The following is a 21080-nucleotide window of genomic DNA, read 5'->3' on the forward strand; positions in this document are numbered from 1 at the left end:
CAGGGCTGCTGTCGCTGGGTCTGTTCTGAGAAGGCATGCTTGGCTGAAGGAACAAATCTTGCCAGACCATGTCGAGGCAAAATTACTTGATGCTCCATTAAACCAATAATGTTTGTTTGGCTCTAAAGCAGAAGCTGTTGTTAAAAAGATGGAGGAAAAAGCTAAATCCATGCAGACTGTTAAAGATTTCTTACAGGTACAACTACCTAGATTCAGCAGGCATTGGCCTTCAAAAATCTGGTCCTTTCCAGTCCTTCTCAGCCCAAACCCAGGGGCAACAGACCACAAAGACTACAGTGTCAGGGTATGCGCAGACCTAAACAATGGAGTGTTCCTTCCTCAAAAACTGGGAGTGGTAAGCCACCCCTCTGTGGAAAAAGTTCACATTCACTTGCCCTTAATCCTTCCTGGCCATGCCCAAGTACTTGCACCCAGAAGAGGAAAACTCGCCTTGCATGCAAAAAACTGGGAGTGTATTACCCAGGACCAATGGGTCTTAGAATCTGTATCCCTGGGATACAATATTTATTTCCACTCTCTGCCAACCCCAAGCAGATTGCCAGACCTTCCTCCAAACCAGTGGACAGAGACCCAAAAGCAAATACGTTCTCTTCTCAGTATCAGGGATATTCATCCTGTGCCAACAGAACAAGGGGACAGGGTTTCTATTCCAGGCTGTTCCTGGTGCCCAGGAAAGAGAACTCTTGGCGCCCTATTCTAGATCTGTCATCCCTAAACACCTTCCTAGTGATACCAAAATTCATAATGCTTGCACTCCAGCAGCTCCTTACTATGCTAGCCAAGGACTCCTGGCTAGTCACCCTAGACTTAAAAGAAGCTTATCTGCACATCCCCATAAGGGAATCTTGCAGGAAATATCTACATTTCAGGGCAGGCTGTATGCAGTATCAGTTCTGTGCACTTCCCTTTGGCTTATCTACTGTGCCCAGGGTATTCACAAAGTGCCTGGCTCCAGTCATTGCTTACTGCAGGCAGAGAAATATTCAAATTTACCCATACTTGGATAATTGCCTGATTCAGGTGGACAGTCAGGAATTGCTACTTCAGCACCTGATGTTTGTAAAGAGACTGCTAACTTCTCTGAGGTATACCATCATCGAAAAGAAATCACATCTGGTACCCAGCCAAAATATTGTATTCCTGAGAGCAAGCTTGAACACAACTTCCAAGATGGCATTCTTCACTCCAGAAAAGCAGGTTTATTTGACAACGTATTTCAAACTACTGGCCACCCAAACCCAGCTGTCTGCAAGAAAAATACTGCAAGCCCTAGGGTTCATGGCCTCATGTATTCTACTGATTCCATATGCAAGACTGCATATAAGGAAACTTCAGTGGTGCTTAAAAAGTCTCTGGTGTCAACATTCCCAGGACCTAGAAACAGTGATTCCTGTCATTCCTTGCCTAAGGACAGAGTTCCTTCGGTGGGCAGAGGCTTGCAACCATAACAAGGGACTCCCCTTCTCACAACCCCTCGCTGTCCAAAATCTGACAACAGATGCATCAGACTATGCATGGGGAGCTCACATGGCAAGCAAATGCATTCAAGGTAAATGGAGCCCAGGACAAATTCCCCTGCATATCAAGCAAAAAGAAATGTTAGCTGTACAGAATGCACTGACAGCCTTCAGATACCTTATCCTGCCAGGACAACTCCAGATAAAGACAGACAACACCACAGTTATGTGGTACATAAACAAGCAGGGGGGAACTCACTCCTACCCACTCTGCAGGTTAGCCTTGGCTGTGTGGAACACAGCCTTAATCAACCAAGTGCACCTGCAAGCTCAATTCCTGCCAGGCAAAAAAGAAAAATTGCAGACGACTTAAGCAGAAATCTAATGGACCCACACGAGTGTAAACTGGAAACAAACTCATTCAAACTTCTAATACACAGGTGGGGGACACCAGAGGTGGACCTCTTTGTGTTCCCCCAAAACCATCAACTAAACAAATTTGGCACCAGAATTCCCCACAGCCAAGCTTGGAAAGTGAATGCCCTATCCTTCACATGGGAAAACCTCTCAATCTATGTCTTTCCCCCTCTGCCCCTCATTTCAAGAGTACTCCTCAAGATCAAACAGGACAGGCCAAGGACAATTCTTATTGCACCAGGCTGGCCATGCCAGCACTGGTACCCTCTCCTACACAGTCTGACAGCAGTGCCACCCTGGCACCTATATCAGACACCCTCTCTGCTGTCCCAGCAGGAGGGACATATTTTGCATCCTCAGCTGCAAACCCTGAACCTGGCATGAATACATCACCAGCAACCCTCAACAAACAGGTGCTGGATGTTTTCCTCGAGGCCAGGAGGCCCAGTACTAGGAAATCCTATTCAGAAAAGTGGAATAGATGCTTTTCTTGGAGCCAGTCTCAAGGGAAGGACACAGCCATGCCCTCCTTGCCTGAAATCCTAGATTACCTTGCAGAGATGCTCCACAAAGGCCTATCTTTATCATCAGTTAAGATTCATGCCTCTGCCATCTCAGCTCATTACAATACTGTGCCACCCCTCTTCTCTCACCTTCTGATTAAACATTTCCTGAGAGGAGCTAACAATTTAAGACCCCAAATGAGAGCTCTCACTCCTGCTTGGGACCTTAACTTTGTACTAGAGAAGCTCACATTTCCCCCTTTTGAGCCTTCTGCTACAGCAGAGTTAAAATTCCTCTCTTGGAAAACAGCCTTACTGTTAACCTCCACTTCAGCAAGAAGAGTGTCTGAGTTACAGGCCCTTATGGCTGTGGAATCCTTCATTATCTTCCATGCAGACAGGGTTTCCCTCAGGACTAACCCATATTTTATGCCCAAGGTAGTATCCACTGTGGCTTTAAACCAATCCATCCATTTGTCAATCTTTTTTCCTAATCCTCAGAATAAAGGGGAAAGGATCCTGCACTCCTTGGACATGCACAGACAGCTCAGGTTCTACCTTAGCAGGACTAAACGTTTCAGGAAATCTGACCAGCTGCTAGTCAGCTTTGCTATAGGGTCAGAGAGCATGGCCATTTCAAAACAAACCATTTCTAAATGGATAGCACACTGCATCCATTTCTGCTACAAACACCAAGGAAAACTACTACACAGGGGATCAGGCTTCATTCCACTAGGGCTACCTCAACCTCTACAGCTTTTCTCATGGGAGTCCCTACCAGGAACATCCTGGAAGCTGCAACCTGGAGTTCTGTACACACCTTCACCAAGCATTACCACTTACTATATTTTCTAAATCCAGAGCTTTATTTGCCACAGCAGTCTTACAAGGCCTGCTAGCCTGCCCTACTACTTCCTGACTGCCTCCACCCTTCCTCAGCTTTGGGAATCAACCCAAGTGGGATGACTGCAACAGTGAAACACAAAGAACATAGTACAGTTGTGTGTACACTTACCATAAATGTAGATGTTCGAGTGTATTCACTGTTGCAGTCCTGGTTACCCTCCCTCCAGCCCCTGTCTTTCTATACTTTCTACCTATCCTCTTTTTTGCCCATATCTTATGGAAATGATAGTTACTTTTTACTGGTCCTATTTTGGGGGCTCCTGACATCTGGGGCAAGAACAACTGATGTAATGGCGTCGGCTGCATGTTTTATATCCCTGACGACCTGACATCATGGATGAAGCGACAGCATCCGAAGCAGAAATCCCAAGACTCTGGTATTTGGGCCGACTGAGGGCTACCTGCAGGCAGATAACCCAAGCGTGATGACTGCAACAGTGAATACACTCGAACATCTACATTTATGGTAATTGTACACAACTGTACTTTTTTTTGGGAGTAGCTTTTATAGTTTTACAGTTCTTAGTTTTTGTTTTTTTTTCTGTAAGTAGTTTTTTGGTCATTTTTTTTCTGGTACCGACCTCTGCCTGTTTCTTGGTTTAGAGTTAGCTTGTCCCTTTTTGGTTTAGGCTATTATTTCCATTATGTCTAACAAGCCTGTCAGGTTTAAACGGTGCTCCTCGTATGGTCAGAAAATTCCTGTTTCCGATTCGCACAAGGAGTGCCTTTATTGTTTGGGCGCCGACCACCTGGAGGCTGAATGTGATGGTTTACCTTTGGAACCTCGATTTGCAGAAGGGCGAACTGCACATGCCCGAAAAGCAGTCTGCAAGATATACAAACACCAAACAGAAAAACGTGCGAATGTGCAATGAGCGAATGCACAGTGAGATTTGCTCATTGCACATTCGACATTCAGGGGTGGATTGCACTATAGTGGGGATCGGGAAATGGTTCCTTTCCCCTTTGTAGTGTGATCTCGGAGTTAGAATAATAAAGTAGGGGGGGTGTGCAGGTGGGCTTGCCCCCCTGCTTTACACTTTGTTTTTTTTTCTTCGTCTTTCAGGTTCGAAAAACAGTGAATCTGCTGTTCAATTTGCTGTTTTTCGAGCATGTAGGTGTGTCATCATTGTTAGTTTCGGGGATTAGAGTCGCTTATATGAGCACTTGCCCTTCTGCAAATCGCAGCTATGAAGTTAAACCGAATGTGCCATTTGTGCCACATTCAACCCCAGGGCTTTGGTCAAGCACCAAAACAAGCTCCTTTTGAAAGGATTGGCTCAGTCCCCTGCCAAGTCTAGACCTTCAGAGCACAAAAGGAAGCCCCCCCCCCACCTCCAGGGTCTTCCTCATCGAAAAAGGTGAGGCTGTCTTTACCAAATGCCTCATATCCAACCCCGGCCTTGACTCAGTTGGATCCGATGCCCTTGGATCCTGAGTGTTTGTGACTCTCTCTGATCTCGGGCTTCCACTTCGAGGCCCTCTGATCTGAGGTTGCGGAAGTCTACTCCCGGATCCAAGGTCTCTGGTTCATTGTCATTGGATCCAGTCAGACCCGGACCAGCCATTGATTCGGCTTTCTCGGACACGAGGCATGTGAGATCCAACGGCTCGGATCCTACTTTGTTTTTGGATCTGAGGAGGTCGGATCCAGGATCAGTGTCTGATCCCACTGTTGTTGAGGATTCCCCGTTGGGTTCTGGCTTGGCATGGTCCCCTTCCACCTCCAAGCACAGATCTCCTTCTTTAGAGGGAGGTCCACAGGATTTAGGCACTCATCCTTGGCTAGGTCCTCTCCTCTAGGTCCTCCAGGGATCTACTCCCTTCCGATATTGGCAGGATGATGAGGTCCTTTCTCAAGGCTCAGGTTGAGTTGTGGCTTCTCTCTTCCTTTGCCCATCCGGCTAGGGGGGCATCTCCTACCCGCTCTTTGGCTTCTCCTTGTCCAACCAGATTGGTTTTAGACTTTCTGACCCTGGATCGCACAGGGAGGGAGATGGAGTTTCCCAGGAACCTTTCTGTTCCTGCTCCATCTGAGTCCCTGACTACATCTGTTTGCCCCCCTCCCTGGCAGGTGGAGTCCCAGGTCCGAGCTGTTGCCCCAGAGTGCTTGGGTGGGGGTTCCGGACCTGCCTTGACGCACTGATCCTTTGCCTTTGGTGCTTCAGCCCTCAACTGCTCCGGGCCAGTACTATCTGGAGGCCAAGAGGTTCTGGCCTCCTATGGTCCTTCTTCCCAGGCAGTCCTTCTTGCTGGGAGTGCGGACAGGGTATCAAACAGTCCTGCATTCCAGGTCATAGAGAGGACTTTTTTTTATCCCAGAGAGTTTCCTCCCTGGCCTTCCAGGGACCATCCCACCCCCTCTGAGCAGACCCTACTCATTCTGTCCCAGGTCATCCTTCCCAAACTAGCCTTCAGGTGGGAACTGCCCCACCAGGGGACCCCCTCTCTTTGAATCCTCCCCAAGCCATATCTGGAGGAGGGTCCCTGGAATTGGTTGTGTAATTGGAGACACCTGGACTCCCCTGCTGAGTCACTCACTGAGGACGCAGACCTCGATGAAGGAGACGGGTCCCTGAGATCTCCGCCCAAGGATGTCTCCTTTGGGAGCATCTTGGAAATACTGAAGCTTAAGGGCGGTTGTACTTCCCTTCCCCCATCCTCCGAGGAGTCCGTCTTTCTGAAGGCTTTTGTGACTGGCCCATCTACCTCCTGGGCCCCCCCCCCCCTACAGATAAACTTGTAGACCTCATCGCCAACAGGGCATGGAAGGAGACAGATACTGTGGAGCCCATTTCCAAATGTTGCGGATAAATTTATCTGCCCCCACCTTTTGACAAACAGTTCTGGTAAAAAGGCATGCCAGTCAATGCAATCATGGTAGCTGCCGCCACCAAGAAAGAGCTGGTGGAACAAAGCACATCTGTCCATCCCCCCAACCTAGAGTCCTGGGCGATTGACAGGCATGGAAAGTGGGTTTTCACCTCAGCTAGTTTTGGTTTGCAGACACTTAACTGTCTGGCACATTTCACCCGACTTCAGTGGGACATGATCAAGGAGCTTACCACATCCCTTTCTGAGGTACTGCCTGCTGGGGAACTAAGTAAGGTGTCTCCCAAACTATCCACACTTTCTTCCCTGGCTAATTCAATGCGACGGAAGGAGCCTCTTGAGAGGCTGGCACAGGAATCGCCATTCAGCATCACACCTGGCTGCACCTTGGCAGATTTGCAAATTCCTTTTAGGCGTTTTTCTCCAATGCCCCCATCGATGGTTCCACCCTGTTTGGCCCTTCGGTCAAGGAGACTCTCACCCGCAGTGAGCAGGAAGGCAAGACCCTGTCGCCTGTGAGAATTAGGTTTTTCTCCCCCTCAATGCTCCTTTTCCAAGATGCAGCAAGGGGCCAGGAAGATGTACTTTAGCAAGTTGCAGTCTGCCTTCCAGAATGCTCCAGATGAGCCCTCCTCCAGAGGTCGGGGGAGAGGGTTCAATGGTAGATGTCACTCCAGGGGCAGAGGGGGTCTGCAAAATCAGGGTTCCAGGTAACTCTTCTCTTTTAAGCCCCAACAGCACTCCTGAAGCGCTGCCCGACTGTCCTGCCCTGGAGGCAGTCATGAGTCATTTGTCTGTGCATCCTTTGGCCTGGGCAAGCATTACAAAAGATTGTTGGGTGCTAAACATCATGTCCAGGGGTTATTCTGTTCCCTTTTCCCAGTCGCCTCCTCCAGTCAGGACATACTTCCCTGTTGTACCACCCTGTCAATGGGCGCTAGCTCAGGAAGAAGTACTCCAGCTTCTAAAAAGAGAGCCATCCAAGAGGTCCCCCTAGAACAGCGAGAATCCGGACCTTCCTCTTGCTTCTTTTTACTGCCAAAGAAGATGGGGGACCTCAGAAATCTCAGTCTTTGTCAAGAAGTCCAAGTTCTGTATGGTCACTGTCCAGTCCATCGTGCTTCTGGTGTACAAGGATGATTGGATTTGTCTGTAGATCTCCAGGACGTGTACTATCATATAGAAATTGGCGCCCCCAGTTGACATCTTTGCTTTTGAGTAGGGGCCAATCAGTACCAGTTCAAGACCCTGCCCTTTGGTCTCACTACAGCTCCCTGGATGTTCACCAAGTGCATGGCAGCTGTTGCAGCTCACCTGAGACTGTGGGAATTCCAGCTGTTTCCGTACCTTGACAATTGACTCCTCACAGCTCCCACGAAGCATAATCTGGTCACTGCCTCTCAGTACCTACTCCAACTATTTGACCAATTAGGCATTACAGTGAATCTCCCCAAATCCATCCTCATTCCATCCCAAAATCTGGAATTCATCAGGATTCATTTGGACACTGTGTCAAAGATTGTAGTGCTTCCACTCCGTCAGGTACACCTCATCAGATCTCATGTTCACTGTCTCCTCGATCTGTCTCATCCTCAAGCCCACCTTGTTCTCAGGGCCTTAGGGTCCATGGTGGAGGCACTCTGTCTTGTACCATTAGCCAGGCTCTACATGAGGGTTCTGCAGTGGACTCTAGCAGTTGAATGGTCTTCCCTGGTTCTTCCTATGACAACTCCTATCCGACTCACTCCATTGTGCAGGCGCCATCTCCTTTGGTGGGTCCAGTCTCCCGACCTCCTAGCAGGCAGACCATTCTGTCTTCCTCTCCCCAGTGCCACAGTGAGCACTGACACTTCCCTGTTGGGGTGAGGGAAGCATTTTCAGAGAAAGTCTATACAAGGCATGTGGTCCAAAGCAGAGACCAACCTACATATCAACATCCTGGTGATAAGGGCAGTTCTTCTCATGTTGCAAGACTTTCTGGGAGTGCTTCCCTCCGGGTACCATTGCATTTCATACAGACAACTGGCTATTGTGAGGTACATCAACAAGCATCTGCTTTGTTGCGAGGCCACGAGGGTGCGGGAATGGTTGATGTCCTTGGAGTGCTCTCTCTCATTTCAGTGCATGTTCCAGGAGAGTCCAGGGTGCTAGCAGATAAACTCAGCATGGCTATTCTGAGTTCTCACGAGTGGTCTTTGAATCCTTCGGTGGTGAAAGAGATCTTCCTTCGCTGGGGTCAGCCAAGCTGCGATCTCTTTGCATCTCCTGTCAATCACAAATGCAGCCGGTATTTCTCCCTGATTCCTCCAAATAGGATGTCCCCCAGGGATGCTGTGGTCCATGATTAGCCCCTAGGTTTCCTTTATCCCCATCCTCCCTTGCCTCTCATTCCCAGAGTACTACAGAAAACCAGTTGCCTCAATGCTACCTTGATCCTTTTCTCCCCCTTTTGGCCTCGGCAGTTGTGGTTTCCCCTTCTTCGGTCTCACTTGAAGTACCCCCTTGGGTACTAGATCCCATTCTGGATCTAATTTCCCATCCCTCTCGGCTTCCGATTCCCAATGTAAGTAATCTTGAATTAGCCCAGGCTACTTTCTCCTGTTAATAACATTATCCTGGCCTATGAGGAGGCTTCCACTAGAAAGGTTTATGCCAGTAAGTGGAAACTGTTTTCCATTTGGGCTAAACAGCACAATTATGATCCTGCTTCAGCTTCCATTTCAGATATCTTGCTCTTTTGTCTTTGCTTTTGCAGGACAGAGCTAGCTTTTCGACTATCGAAGTGCAGTTGGCAGGTATTTCCAACTTCCATGTTTGCGAGGAACCTGCTTTCTCCTCTCGCTTATGTAAAGCTTTCGTAAAAGGTTTTTTTTGCTCCAACCCCCTGTCAGGGATCCATCTCCCCCTTGGGATCTTTCCTTTTTCTGCAGTCTCTCTCACACAGTTTGTTTGAGCCTGCTACCACATATGATATCAAATTCTTGTCATGGAAGCGAGCTTTTCTAGTAGCCATAACCTCAGCTAAAATGGTTTTGGAGTTGCAGGCTCTTTCTATTAAACTGCCTTTTCATAAAGATAGGGTGGCCCTTCAAACTAACCAATCATTCATGCCTAAGATTGCCATAGAAATGAATCTGAACCATTCAGTCCATTTGCCAGTCTTCTTCCCAAATTTTGCTAACAAAGGAGAGTACCTCTTGCATACGGTAGATGTGCATAGGCAACTGCATTTCTACTTAGATAGGACAAAGGACTTTTGCAAGTCTGATCAGCTGTTTCTTGCTTTCTCTGTTAACAGGAAGGGTCAGGTGGTGTCCAACGTAACTGTCTCTCATTGGATTTCGATGTGCATTTCCTTTGCTTATTCGTCCAAAGGTTTATCTTTGCCACGGCCAATTAGAGCTCATTCCTCTAGGTCAGTTGCTGTCAGCTGCCTATCTTCCCATCATTCCATAGATGACATTTGTGTGGCAGCCTCCTGGTCTTCTCCTCATACTTTTCTTAGTCACTACAAACTTGACATCGTCTCCAGGAACAGGGCTTCCTTCAGCTCCACAGTTCTTTGGCAAGTCCTTTCATGAAGCTGCCTAGGATTTAGGGTAGCTGGAGAGATTGACCCAAGAGTGAGGAATAGTGACATGGATAACATCAGATAAAGAGTTGTGTACTTGCCATGAATTGGCATCTGTGTTATCCTGCATCACTATTCATCACTATCCCTCCCTCCATCCCCCATCCTGTAGGATCTAGATGATGTTGAGATGTCCTATCTGGTGGTCAGGATCTTCCTTAGCTGCTTTCTAGCTTAGGGCTAACTCAGTCTGAGGGGTTAGACGGCAGCAAGGGATCATGGGAATGGGAGGACCTCGAGCCTAGAAGCTGTCTGTAAAGTGCCTACTTGGATCCGATGTTGGATCCAAGACCCAAGAGTGATGAATAGTGACATAGGATAACACAGATTCCAAGTTATGGTAAGTACATAACTCTTTATTCCTGGATTTAGATGCCTGGGTTTTCTGCATCATCCAAAATGGTTAGTACTGATACTAATACTAGATCCATCCTTGAAGTTCCTGTTTGACATTTACCAAGCATTGCAAGTTGGATGTCATTTCCAGAGCCAGGACGGGTTTTGTCAGGGCCATCCTTCATGAGTTTGTCAAAGGCTGTTCTCTGCCTTCTTCCTCCCATAATTTCCAGTAGCTTCTGTACTCTTCTAAGAGAAAAGAGCAATGCAACATTGATAAGGAAGGACATAATACAGTTATGCAAGTTCTTATCATGACAGTAAATGTCCTGCTTCTCACTGTTTTGCAGTATGCTGTACCTTCCTCCTGACCCCTATTTTTTTTCTGTTGCTCTTCATCTACCTGAGGGGTTCGTCTTCTGGCTTTGCCTCCTACTTATTCACTTTCTGGATGAGCAGGTTGCTCCTGTTCTCCTGTGGCATTTTATTTCTGAGGATTAGGCATCTGTATGTCACATGTGTACCTGATACCTTGCACGTAGAACATACGTCTAAAGTATGATGCCTATAAGGTGTAAAGGCTTTGATATACTGGCCAGACAGACATCAGGCTATCTTCGGCAGAATATCCCACGAGTAAAGTATACTGCAACAGTGAGAAGTAGGACATCTACTCTTATGGTAAGATCTTACACAACTGCACTTTCTGCCTGGAGAATAACATAACTATTAGAAAATCTGATAATTTTTTTTTATTATTTCTTTTGAAGGAATAAAGAATTTTCCAGTTTTTAAACAGACCAAATCAAGATGGATTTCTTTTTTCTGTTCATACCATGACGAGTCCCTCCAAGGTCAGGTTAAAGCACATTATAGCCGAGCAGTAGCTTCTGCTAGAGTTTTTTCTTCCAAGAGTCTTGACTGGAAATCCATCTTGGAGCCAGCTATTTGTCCTCCATTCATACTTTTACTTAACATTATAAGATATATGCATTTTCCAAAGTTAGAACAGGTGCTGTTAAAAAAAATCCTTCAGGCTTTACTGGACTCCAGTTCTGTTCATCAAACCTCTACCCTTTCTGCCTAAAAGCTCTGGGAATTGCCTTGTAGGTCAGCAGTGCTACAATGGTGATCTGATAACGATCATAGTACAGTTGTGTAATAACTTACCATGATAATAGATGTTTGAATAAATTACGGTTGCAGCATACGCTGCAGATGGCGCAGTAGTGTAGGGGTTAGCTCTGTCGCCTCAAAGCAAGAGGTTCTCTGGTTTGATTCTCAGCTGGGGTGCCTTCTGTGTGGAGTCTGCATGTCCTCCTTGTGTTGGTGTGGGTTTCCTCTGGGTGCTGCGGTTACCTCCCACGTTGCAAAGACATGCGCATCTGGAGCGTTTCTCCCTGGGCCCCTGCTGAAAATTGGCACATTCCAAGTCAGACTTTCCTGGTAAACAAATGTTAAATAAATAAGTATGCACACTTCCTCAATCCCTTATATTTTTTACCCCTCCCATCAGTGGCCAAGGTGTGGAATCCCTTACCATTCCATTCTCATTTCCTTCTTATTTGTGTCTAAGCTGTCCTCATTGAGTCTTTACCTCAGTTTGTTTTTCTGTGCAAGAAAGCCCTGAGGATTTCCATGCCATTGTGTCCGTTTAGGGTCTATATTAGATCTTCGAACAATTAGGTTGTCGAATGCTGAAATGTCGATACCTAAATGTCAAAGTCTAATAAATGCGACAAGCCAATTAAGCAAATTTTTTCCTTGGGAAAAAATTCACTTGATCATCATCGGGGGTTTGCCCTTTTCCCCGATATAAAGCAATCTCAGAGTTAGTATATTTAGTTAAGGGTGCGTGTGTGTGTGTGTGTGGGGGGGGTGAAGCCCCCACTTGATTAGGATTTTAGAGTTTGTTTTTTTTTTTTGTTTTTTTTTTTGTTTTTTTTTCCCTGGGAAAAAATTTGCATAATTGTCCTGCCGCATTTATTAGATTTCGACGTTGAGGTGTCGACATTTGGCGTTCGACAACCTAAGCGTTCGAAGATCTATTATAGACCCTCCCTTTAGAACCCCCTTGTAATCTTGTGTATAGGTTGTACATCAGACATTTGGCATAAGAGGGAAGTGCTTAAACTTTTGTTGATTAGCTGGACATTCAGTCTCCTTGCTAGAATACTTCCCATAAGTCAGCAATACTGTAATAGTGATGTGTTCAAACATCCACAGTTACGGTAAGTTCTTGCACAACTGTGCTTTCCTTTTTTTGCACTTGTTGGAATTCTATCACTACCATTTTCCTGTATTTTGGATTCTCATTGTTCTTTAATGTTTTTTCTTTTATTTTGATTTTACTACCCATCTTTCTACTTTTGTTAACTGAGTAAGTTGCAGTTGTCTCAGATATGTTATTTCCTGTGTGGTGATGTTCTTCGTGTTTCACTGTTGCAGTCATCACATTTGGGTTATCTGCTTGCAGTAGCCCTCAGTCGGCCTGATTAACAAAGTTTTGGGTCCTGCGTCAGTTGTTGTCCCTTCTTCCATGACGTCAGGGGTATAAAACATGCAGCCGACGCCATTACATCAGTCTTTCTTGCCATGCAGTGCCCGAAGCAGAAGCAGTTCGCAAGTGCCAGTCAGCCGACTCCTGAAAGTTTCGTTTTCAAGTTCCAGAACCAACGTCTTAAACTAAAAACTAAGTACCCCGTTGGGGAAACCTTTTCTTGCTCTAAACCGATGTCAGTAAATCCCTCATGTTATGAATACTGCAACATGGAAGAGAAGGACAGCTATGGTTATGGTAAGATTTTACACAACTACTCTTTCTTTGCATGCTAATTATCATTTATGTCTAAATCTAATATAACAACATTGCAGTTAAAGTTTGATTTACGTAATCATTTAAAGACTTCCTTTTCAGGAGATAATTCTGGAAAATGCCGTGCTTATCATTACAGACTTTTTGCTTACAAAAATTAATTTGTATAGATGTTCACCCCTGGGATCTCTTCTGTGTCCCTGCTAGACAGAGGCACAGTAAACTAATCTTAAAAGGGTACCTTCTGTGACCTACTTTACAGAGGCACAGTAGGCTAATCTAATAGGGAGGCGGAAGCCAATACACTCTGGCTAGGCTTATAAATGCCCTAGGGCAGATAGCCTAGTATCTACCTATGAACCTATGTGTGATTTGACACTATCAGCAGGTAATTTTTCATGGTTTATACCATATTTCAGTATGTTAATGTCTAGCTAATCTTGTCCAAGGACCATATTTCACTCAATAATGTGCATATTCCACTTAATTTTGTCTTTGTAACATCAGTAAACCAAAATACATGCATATATTTCTTTAAGGCAGGACAGGAAATAAGGAAGGCTTATTTGGTGGGCCAAGATATCAGAAAATGCCAGCTTGCTCTTACCATACATCCCTGATGAAAATACTTTTTCTCCCATAATATTCTTTATATCTTGCCTCACTGCTTTCAGTGGAATAAATAGTGCAGCCACTGCAATTATTTATTTATTTATTTATTTTTAACTTTCATGTTCTTTGATTTCGGTGCATTTCCTGTATCATCCACCTGTGTCTAGCTGCTATAATTCTTAAGTTAGTATGTTGTCCTTTTTTCCCCCGTCTACAACCCCCTTAACAATCAGTTTGTTAGATAGTAGAACTTTTTTATTTTACTTAAATTTTGTTTTTCTGTTGCAATCTCATCCTTCATCGTCTTTCTTTCACTTTTTGTGCCTCTTTATATACTTTGCGTAATATTGTCCAGCTAAACAGAACACGGTGCAAACAGCAGTTTAAAACTTCTTCCAGTCCTCTGTAGTTAAATTCAAACCCTGATTTACTTCTTCTGACTTGTGAAAACTTATAACTATCGGTGATCTGTTTATTTTGCTTGCCTGCAGCATTTTATTTCTGAAGCTTTCCCTCTGTCTTTGTGTTGGTAGGTAGCAAGGGTGTCTGCATTCTTTCATTTTGATTTTTGATTTCTTCATGGTGTTTAGTCCTGCAGCCAGTGCACAATTTTTTCAACACTTCCTTACTTTCTGTAGATGTTTTGCATGTAACAGTAGTTTGATAAAACAGCTTTACTTGTAGTACTAGCATTTTCTTTAGAGATGTGTATCTTTCTCTCAGCTTCTAACACAGTGTACTCTACTCCCCTCCCCCAACCCAAGGCACAAGTTGAAGTGTTATCTGAAGAGGAGGGAGAAGAAGAGGAAGAGGAAGAAGATATTCTTTCTTTGCCAGAGGAGAAATACCGACCTGCAGCACTTGAAAAGATGGTTGCTCTAATGGCACTTTTAGTAGAGCAATCACGTTCTGAAAGGTGAGTTGATTCCAGTATAGTTGAATCAAAACATTTATTTCAGTTTTTGTTGACTGGGTTATACAACTTTCAGAAAGGACCCAAGGAGAAATGTTTCCAGTATTAAAAATAATTAGATAAGTACATTAATGCAAGAGATAAACAACATAATGCATATTAGGTAGTCATTATCAAGGCATTATCGAATAAGAGTAGAAGTGAAAGGAAAGTAGTGCAGGCAGTAGTACAGTTATCAGTGAGCATAAGCAGAATATGTACACCTGAGAAATTAGCATCTTAACATATCCCTAAGATGAAAGGGTATAATAAAGCTGTGCATAAAGTTCTGATACAGTTCTTCTCAGAGGTCCCCGAGTAATGCAGAATTAATATGAATTTAGAGTTTCCCACATTGAGGATCACAGTGATATTCATAACACTGAAGCTTGTATGTGTCAAGAGATGTGTCGTAAGTGAATGTTTATTTCTCAAAAAAAATTACTTGTTTAAGGATATAGTAAACTATGTAATCTCATAACTTTGCCGTGAGGCTACATTCAGGAAAAGTGAAGTTAGGGAGGCAGTTTTTCTTATATCAAGATAGAGTTTATTCTGTTAGGAAGTAAAGAAATGGTAAAGTGCTTTGTTCCCTGTAGCTAAGACATTTATATGTGACGAATAAGTGGAAATTAATTGTACCAGTTTTTGAGTGAGTGCTGTCCTTACTGTCTGTATTGCGTCTACTTGCATAGCTGCAGAAAAAAAAATCTGAGCTTGCATCATGGAGTTCAGAAGGTGAATGTAAGAAAAGGCTGTTCCATTTTCTAACAGAGATTTGTCATTGGTTTCCTGAGTAACTGCAATAATTCATTTTTATATTTTGACCTGTATGTAGTGCACTTGTACTATTCTGCAGTGATATAATAAGAAACTAAGATTTGTTGCTTTCATGTCAGCAGCTGAACGCATAAGAATACTTGTGTTTGCTGTACGAGAGATCACAAAGCTGTGGACATTTTTCCCATGCCGGGTGCTTGGATTTAGTTTACATTAATGACACTGTACTCAGAAGAATAGCTAGTGTGGGGCAAAAAGGGCAGCTATTCCAAGCACAAGGTGTTAGGGGGTGTGATTGTGAACTCCAAGATGGAGAATGGCATTTTTTTTTCTTGTTCCTTGTGTCAGTGTGACATGAGGTAGTGACAGTGATTACTTGGCACTCCTCAAGGGAAGCTTTTATTTTTTTATTTTTTGCTCTTCAACTTATTGTTTAGGGGAACTAAATCTGGGATCAGTACTGGATGCCAGATGAGCCACCTATGGCTCTGACTGTAGTACAGTATAAAGGATTGTTGCAATCTTGCAATGATATCCTTTAGATTAGACTTGAAACCAGAAGTTATCTGCCTATGTTCATGATGACTCGGGTGTGTATAAATGATTACTCTACATTTACTGTAAAAGAGTATGGCATTTACCTAATGTTCTGGCCAAATTCCCATACACAGTGTGAATACTAGCTTGGGTTACCCTTGAAAATAGACCTTGTGTAGTGAGACTAAACCATTCAGCAAGAGTAATTAAAAAAATAAGCCAACAAAGATTATTTTGATTTGTTTCAGATCACAGCTGTATTTCCAAAAAAGTTCTTTTTATTTTAGTTTTTTTCTTGTTCATATCAACAATTACACTACCTACTTTTATTAGAATCACTCCCAACACAACCCAATTTAAAAAAATTACTCGAAAATTATTTAACTGACAAATGTATCTGCCCCTGTAACATTCCAGGGTAAATAGTAATAGTTACTACTATTTCTCTCCTACTCTAGCAGTGCACCTTACCCCCCCCCCAACTCCTCACCCTTCCTTAGCATGCATAATTCAGAAAATATCTAACAGTGACTGCCTCAACTGAATTCTTCTTCCCTCAGTAGTTCTTATCCCATCTTTCTCAGTCCTCTTTGCTTCCTACTTCTCCAAATCTGAACAGAAACTTGAATATATAAGAGTAGCCTAATTCTCATTTACTCTTATACTTCAAACTTTAATCATCTACTCTTTACTCCTTTACCAAGTGTCAGCCTGGACATAAGTTGTAACCAAACTTTTATCTTTAAATATAGCTGTAATCCTGTAAAATTGTACAAGCTGTGTAAATTCTATTTAGCTCATCTTCTGTGTATTGTAAAAAATCATCACTTTGTTTTTTTCCAATGGTTATTATTTGGAGCTTTTCTTCCTGGGCCTCCACTGAAAATGAGTTTCTGCCCAGTCAGAATTACCCGATAAATAAATATAAAATAAAATAAAATAAATAAAGGATCAGTTCTGCTTTACATTTGTGATTAATGAAACAAAGATGTACAGTCAAGCTCTTCAGGAAAACCCAAGTGGGCAATTAAACAACATTTGCATTGTTTTAAGTCATTCTTTGTAATATCGGAGATCATAGATCACTCAGCAGATACTTATAAATAAAGATAGCGTAAAAAATATTTATTTGCTTAATAATTTCAAGGGACTGTTACCAGGCAGGTAGGTACATGTAGAATTTTTAGCAGCTGCCAGATGGAGTTTTCTTCAGCAATTCTAGTTTTGAGGGATGCATCCTTTTTTCCACCCAAACTATTTGTGAGATTTCACTTTTTAATGTTTTTTTTTGGGGGGGGGGGTGGAGAAGAAAATCCATCAAAACCCCTCTTCTTGTTCATCACTATCATTGGAGTTGGTGTAAGGAGATTATCATCATTTAACAGTCTACCATTTTTCCAGGAGTAGACGAAGTACTCCAGCATTAACTGCCACATGTTCTGTGTTCTTAATGTCCATATGTTCATATTACATCACTCAACAGAAATTATATTTATATTGCATAAGGACAGCATTGGGGAAAGTGTATGTTCGTATAGTATATAACACAACCATGTGTACAAAACATACAATTATTGTAAGATGTGTGCACTGTTTTAAAAATGGGCAGCACTGATGGAAATTCTTTGTACTGTTAGACAAAAGTTGATATTACAGAATCATGGAAAACCTAGTTAAAACCTTATCAATCATGTTAAATAAAATGTTAGCATTTGGATGCAAGTTTGCAATAGTGACGGGCTATACTGATTCACAAGGGGGGGGGGTACATCAGATCCAAGCAATTTTAAACCAAAAAGCCTGACAAGCAGTCTGTGTAAATAATCATAATGGCGCTTATATGTGACACTGGAGACCTTCTTGTGTTAAATATGGAATGGTATGGATTTATTAAGAGATCTTCTTTTTGAGTCTTTTAACAAGACTGACAAGGGTCATACTGCTTATCATGACCTTGCTGAGACTTTTGGTTTTATTCCACGAGGGAGTAATTGACATTAAAAGGAATTTCAGTCTGTATATAATCAACAGTAGTAGAACACTGGTTAAACAGCATGGCACAAAACGTCATGTTTGTGGGAGTTTACCTTTCTATCGAAACAGAGGGTTACAATTGTGTGCCACAAGATTTTGTACTGAGGCCACTTCTTTTTTGGCTTTTTTTCCTCCGATAATAAAAGTTAGAATTACGCTGTAGATGTTGATTGCAAACTAGATAACAGATTTTTTCAAGAAAAGATGTTGAACTTTCACAAGATGCAGTGTTGCTGACCTTTTATTCAGTGTCATTAAGTGCAACTTCATGAGAGACTGCAAAAAAGACAAAATTATAATTAGAAAATAAACAATCAAGGCTTAAAAGTGACAGCATCCAGCAACATTAAACATTTAGGTACAGTAGTGGATAACAATGTAAACTTTGGACATTGTATATCTCCCAAAGTCAGGAAAGCTGTTCTGTAATCCACCTAATTATAAAGGGATGTCTGGTCACTCCAGGTAGTACTATGCATCACTTGCTGATTTAACCCATTATTACTTTTTTATTAAACAGAAAACATCTTTATTAAATTATCACTTTTGACATAGGCAATCATAACATTTATATAAAAGAAAATAAATCATATTGACACAACTTTAGTTGCAGACATTAAACATCACTTATCTGTCCAGCCACTCTCAGTCATACGTTACATAGCTCATTCATATCCTGCCTTCTTTTAAACTTCATTCGTCATCTGCATGTATTTTTCCCACAGTTTCAATTTTTTTCTATTTAATTTGCTCCTACCCTTTTCTAAAGATTCCATTTTCAGTTTTTATCTCTGTTCCTACATTCATTACTTTTAGTACAGTTGATTTCCATTTCCTAGTAATTGCTTTTTTTCAAACATATTATTAAATTTGCACATATGGCAAAGGCAATCTTATAATTTTGCATGTTTTTCATTTATATAATTGTATCACTTTAGTTGCAAAACAGTTTACTTCACCGACACCATTGAAACAACTGTAGTTGTAAACATTATACATCACTTATAAACCATCCAGTCATTGTCAGTTAAGCATTATATAGCTCATTCAAATCCTGCCTCTTAAACCTCGTTCCTGCTCTGCATATATTGTTCCCATAATTCCCATTTTTTCCTATGTAGTTTGCTCCTTCCCTTTTCTAAAGATCCCAATTCCAGTTGTTTTATCTGTGTCACTATATTCACTACTTCTAGTAAAGTTGGTCTAGACTTTGATTTCCATTTTTAGTAATTGCTTTTTTGGCAGCCACCATAATTAGACTCAGCAACGCTTTACTATGTCTAGGCAAATCTGATTTTGTAGCATAACTCAAAAAAAAGTCATCTCTCCAGTCAAGTCCAGTCTGCTAACCCAGCATCATCGCTAACAGAGCAGTCTGCAGGGAATCCCAAAACTCTGCCAGCTCATCACACTTCCAAAATATATGTTCCCAGCTACCACTTTCTTGCCCATCACACCTCCAACATTTGCTATCCATCTTAGGAAAAATTCTTTGGAGTCTACTTTGGGTATAAAAATACCTGTGTAAACACTTCCAGGCAAAGATCCTAAATCTTCTAGACTTTGTTGCATATTTGGGAGACATTCATGTATCACCCAATTGCTTCTTTGTGAATTGCTTATCCAATCTCTCTTCCCAATCCTTTCTAACTTTCTCTGATTGATTCTTGTAGTTATCATGCAATATTTTATATCCTACACAAGTTATTCCTTTTTTTGTCAGCATCTTCTGTTTTAGATTATACTAAAAACTCTGCCAGTGTTGGTCTTTCACGTAGGTACCCCCTATGTCTTACTCTTTGGATATACTCTATCAGCGTTTGATAGGGAAGACGATCTTCAGCCTGCAATCCTGTTAAATTATCGGCCTCTTCCTATTCTGTTACCTTTCCCCTCTAATTTATCTGCTCCCAATACCTTGGTTCTATGTCCAGTTTTCTCCAATAAATTCCAGCCCCTTCTTGCTTTTTGTCTGTATCCCTAATTGTAGTTATCCCTATCAGCAGAATCTTTCTTCTCCATTCTCGTGTTGACTTAATTCTTAGAATAGTTTCTGCTACTTTATGATTATAATATTCTGTATGCTTATTGTTATTCTCCTTAAGGATCTGCCTCCAAAATCCCAATCACTCATTGTTTCTTCAGCCCCCCCCCCTCTTTCGTTGTCATCCCTCTCTCAATTGTACGTTTCTGCTCATAGGAGCCTTATCTATGTAGCTCTGAAATACCCCTTCAAATCAGATAATCCTAGACTGCCTAGATCTATTTGGAAGAATCATCTTATCCCACTTGACTCTTGCCTTCTCCCCCCCCCCCCAGATAAAATCCTTCAGCTCTTTATTAATTGCTGTCCATAACTTCTCTAGTTGATAAAAGTATGTCCGACCTTTGTATAAAACTAAAGGGACTAAAAACATTTTAACTCCTTGTATCTTGCTATCCATATTCATAAAACAGAGCTTCCAATTTCTCAGCTTTTGTATTACCTTTTGTATAGTATATAGGTTTAACCTATGTGCCTTGTCCTCTAATTGTATTATTTTGTGTGAGCAGTGTGTCATATTCAGCCAGCCTTTTTTTCATTTTGACCTCTGATTTTTGAAATTTTATCATCTTAGTTGACTATCTTTTTAAAGCTTCCACCATTTTTCCAGCCTTTTGTTATTTCAGTTGATATACTCCTTCAGTGTTCTCTGAGTACATTTGACATATTTTATCCTCTAGGTTACTGGAAGTCATGGCTTGCACCAAAACTAGAGCTTGCATTGCTTTTTCTGAACAGCTGCAGAATTCATCCCAGTTAGTTTTTTTTTCACCAGCTTTTGTGATTGATTTTCCTTCAGTTTCTCTAAATTGCTTTTTTGCTGGCATCCGGACAGTGCACTTACTAGCCAGTTACTGAAATTTACCCCAAACTACAAGCTTACTGGCTCTCTGCTCTGAGTTTCTGTTAACACACTGGAAGAGCTGAAATTAAGCTGTAACTAAATGTTCAGCCATCTTGGAAGTCCTATTTGACCCATTATTAAATATAATGTTGCACTTTGTAGATTTTGAAATGGTCTGTTTAAAATGTTACAGTAATTTATGTATATGTATGTATATATATATATATATATATGTATATGTATGTATATATGTATATATATCTATATATGTGTGTATATGTATGTATATATATATATATATATATATATATATATATGTGTGTGTATGTATGTGTATATGTATATATATATATATGGTT

The 21080-nt window shown here is 42.1% G+C and overlaps 1 protein-coding gene across 1 annotated transcript in view; it reads left to right on the plus strand.

Annotated features, from left to right (window-relative positions):
- USP34 (ubiquitin specific peptidase 34) overlaps positions 1–21080 on the plus strand; it is a gene marked incomplete in the record, with an annotated part of 5849982 nt that overhangs the window by 5153137 nt on the left and 675765 nt on the right. Inside the window, 1 exon segment of the mRNA XM_044061224.1 lies at positions 14295–14446. Coding sequence (XP_043917159.1) covers positions 14295–14446 — 152 coding nt within the window.

This window comes from Protopterus annectens, chromosome 1.part0, assembly GCF_019279795.1.
Source record: "Protopterus annectens isolate FY-2018-M chromosome 1.part0, PAN1.0, whole genome shotgun sequence".
NCBI classification, from domain to species: Eukaryota; Metazoa; Chordata; order Ceratodontiformes; family Protopteridae; genus Protopterus; species Protopterus annectens.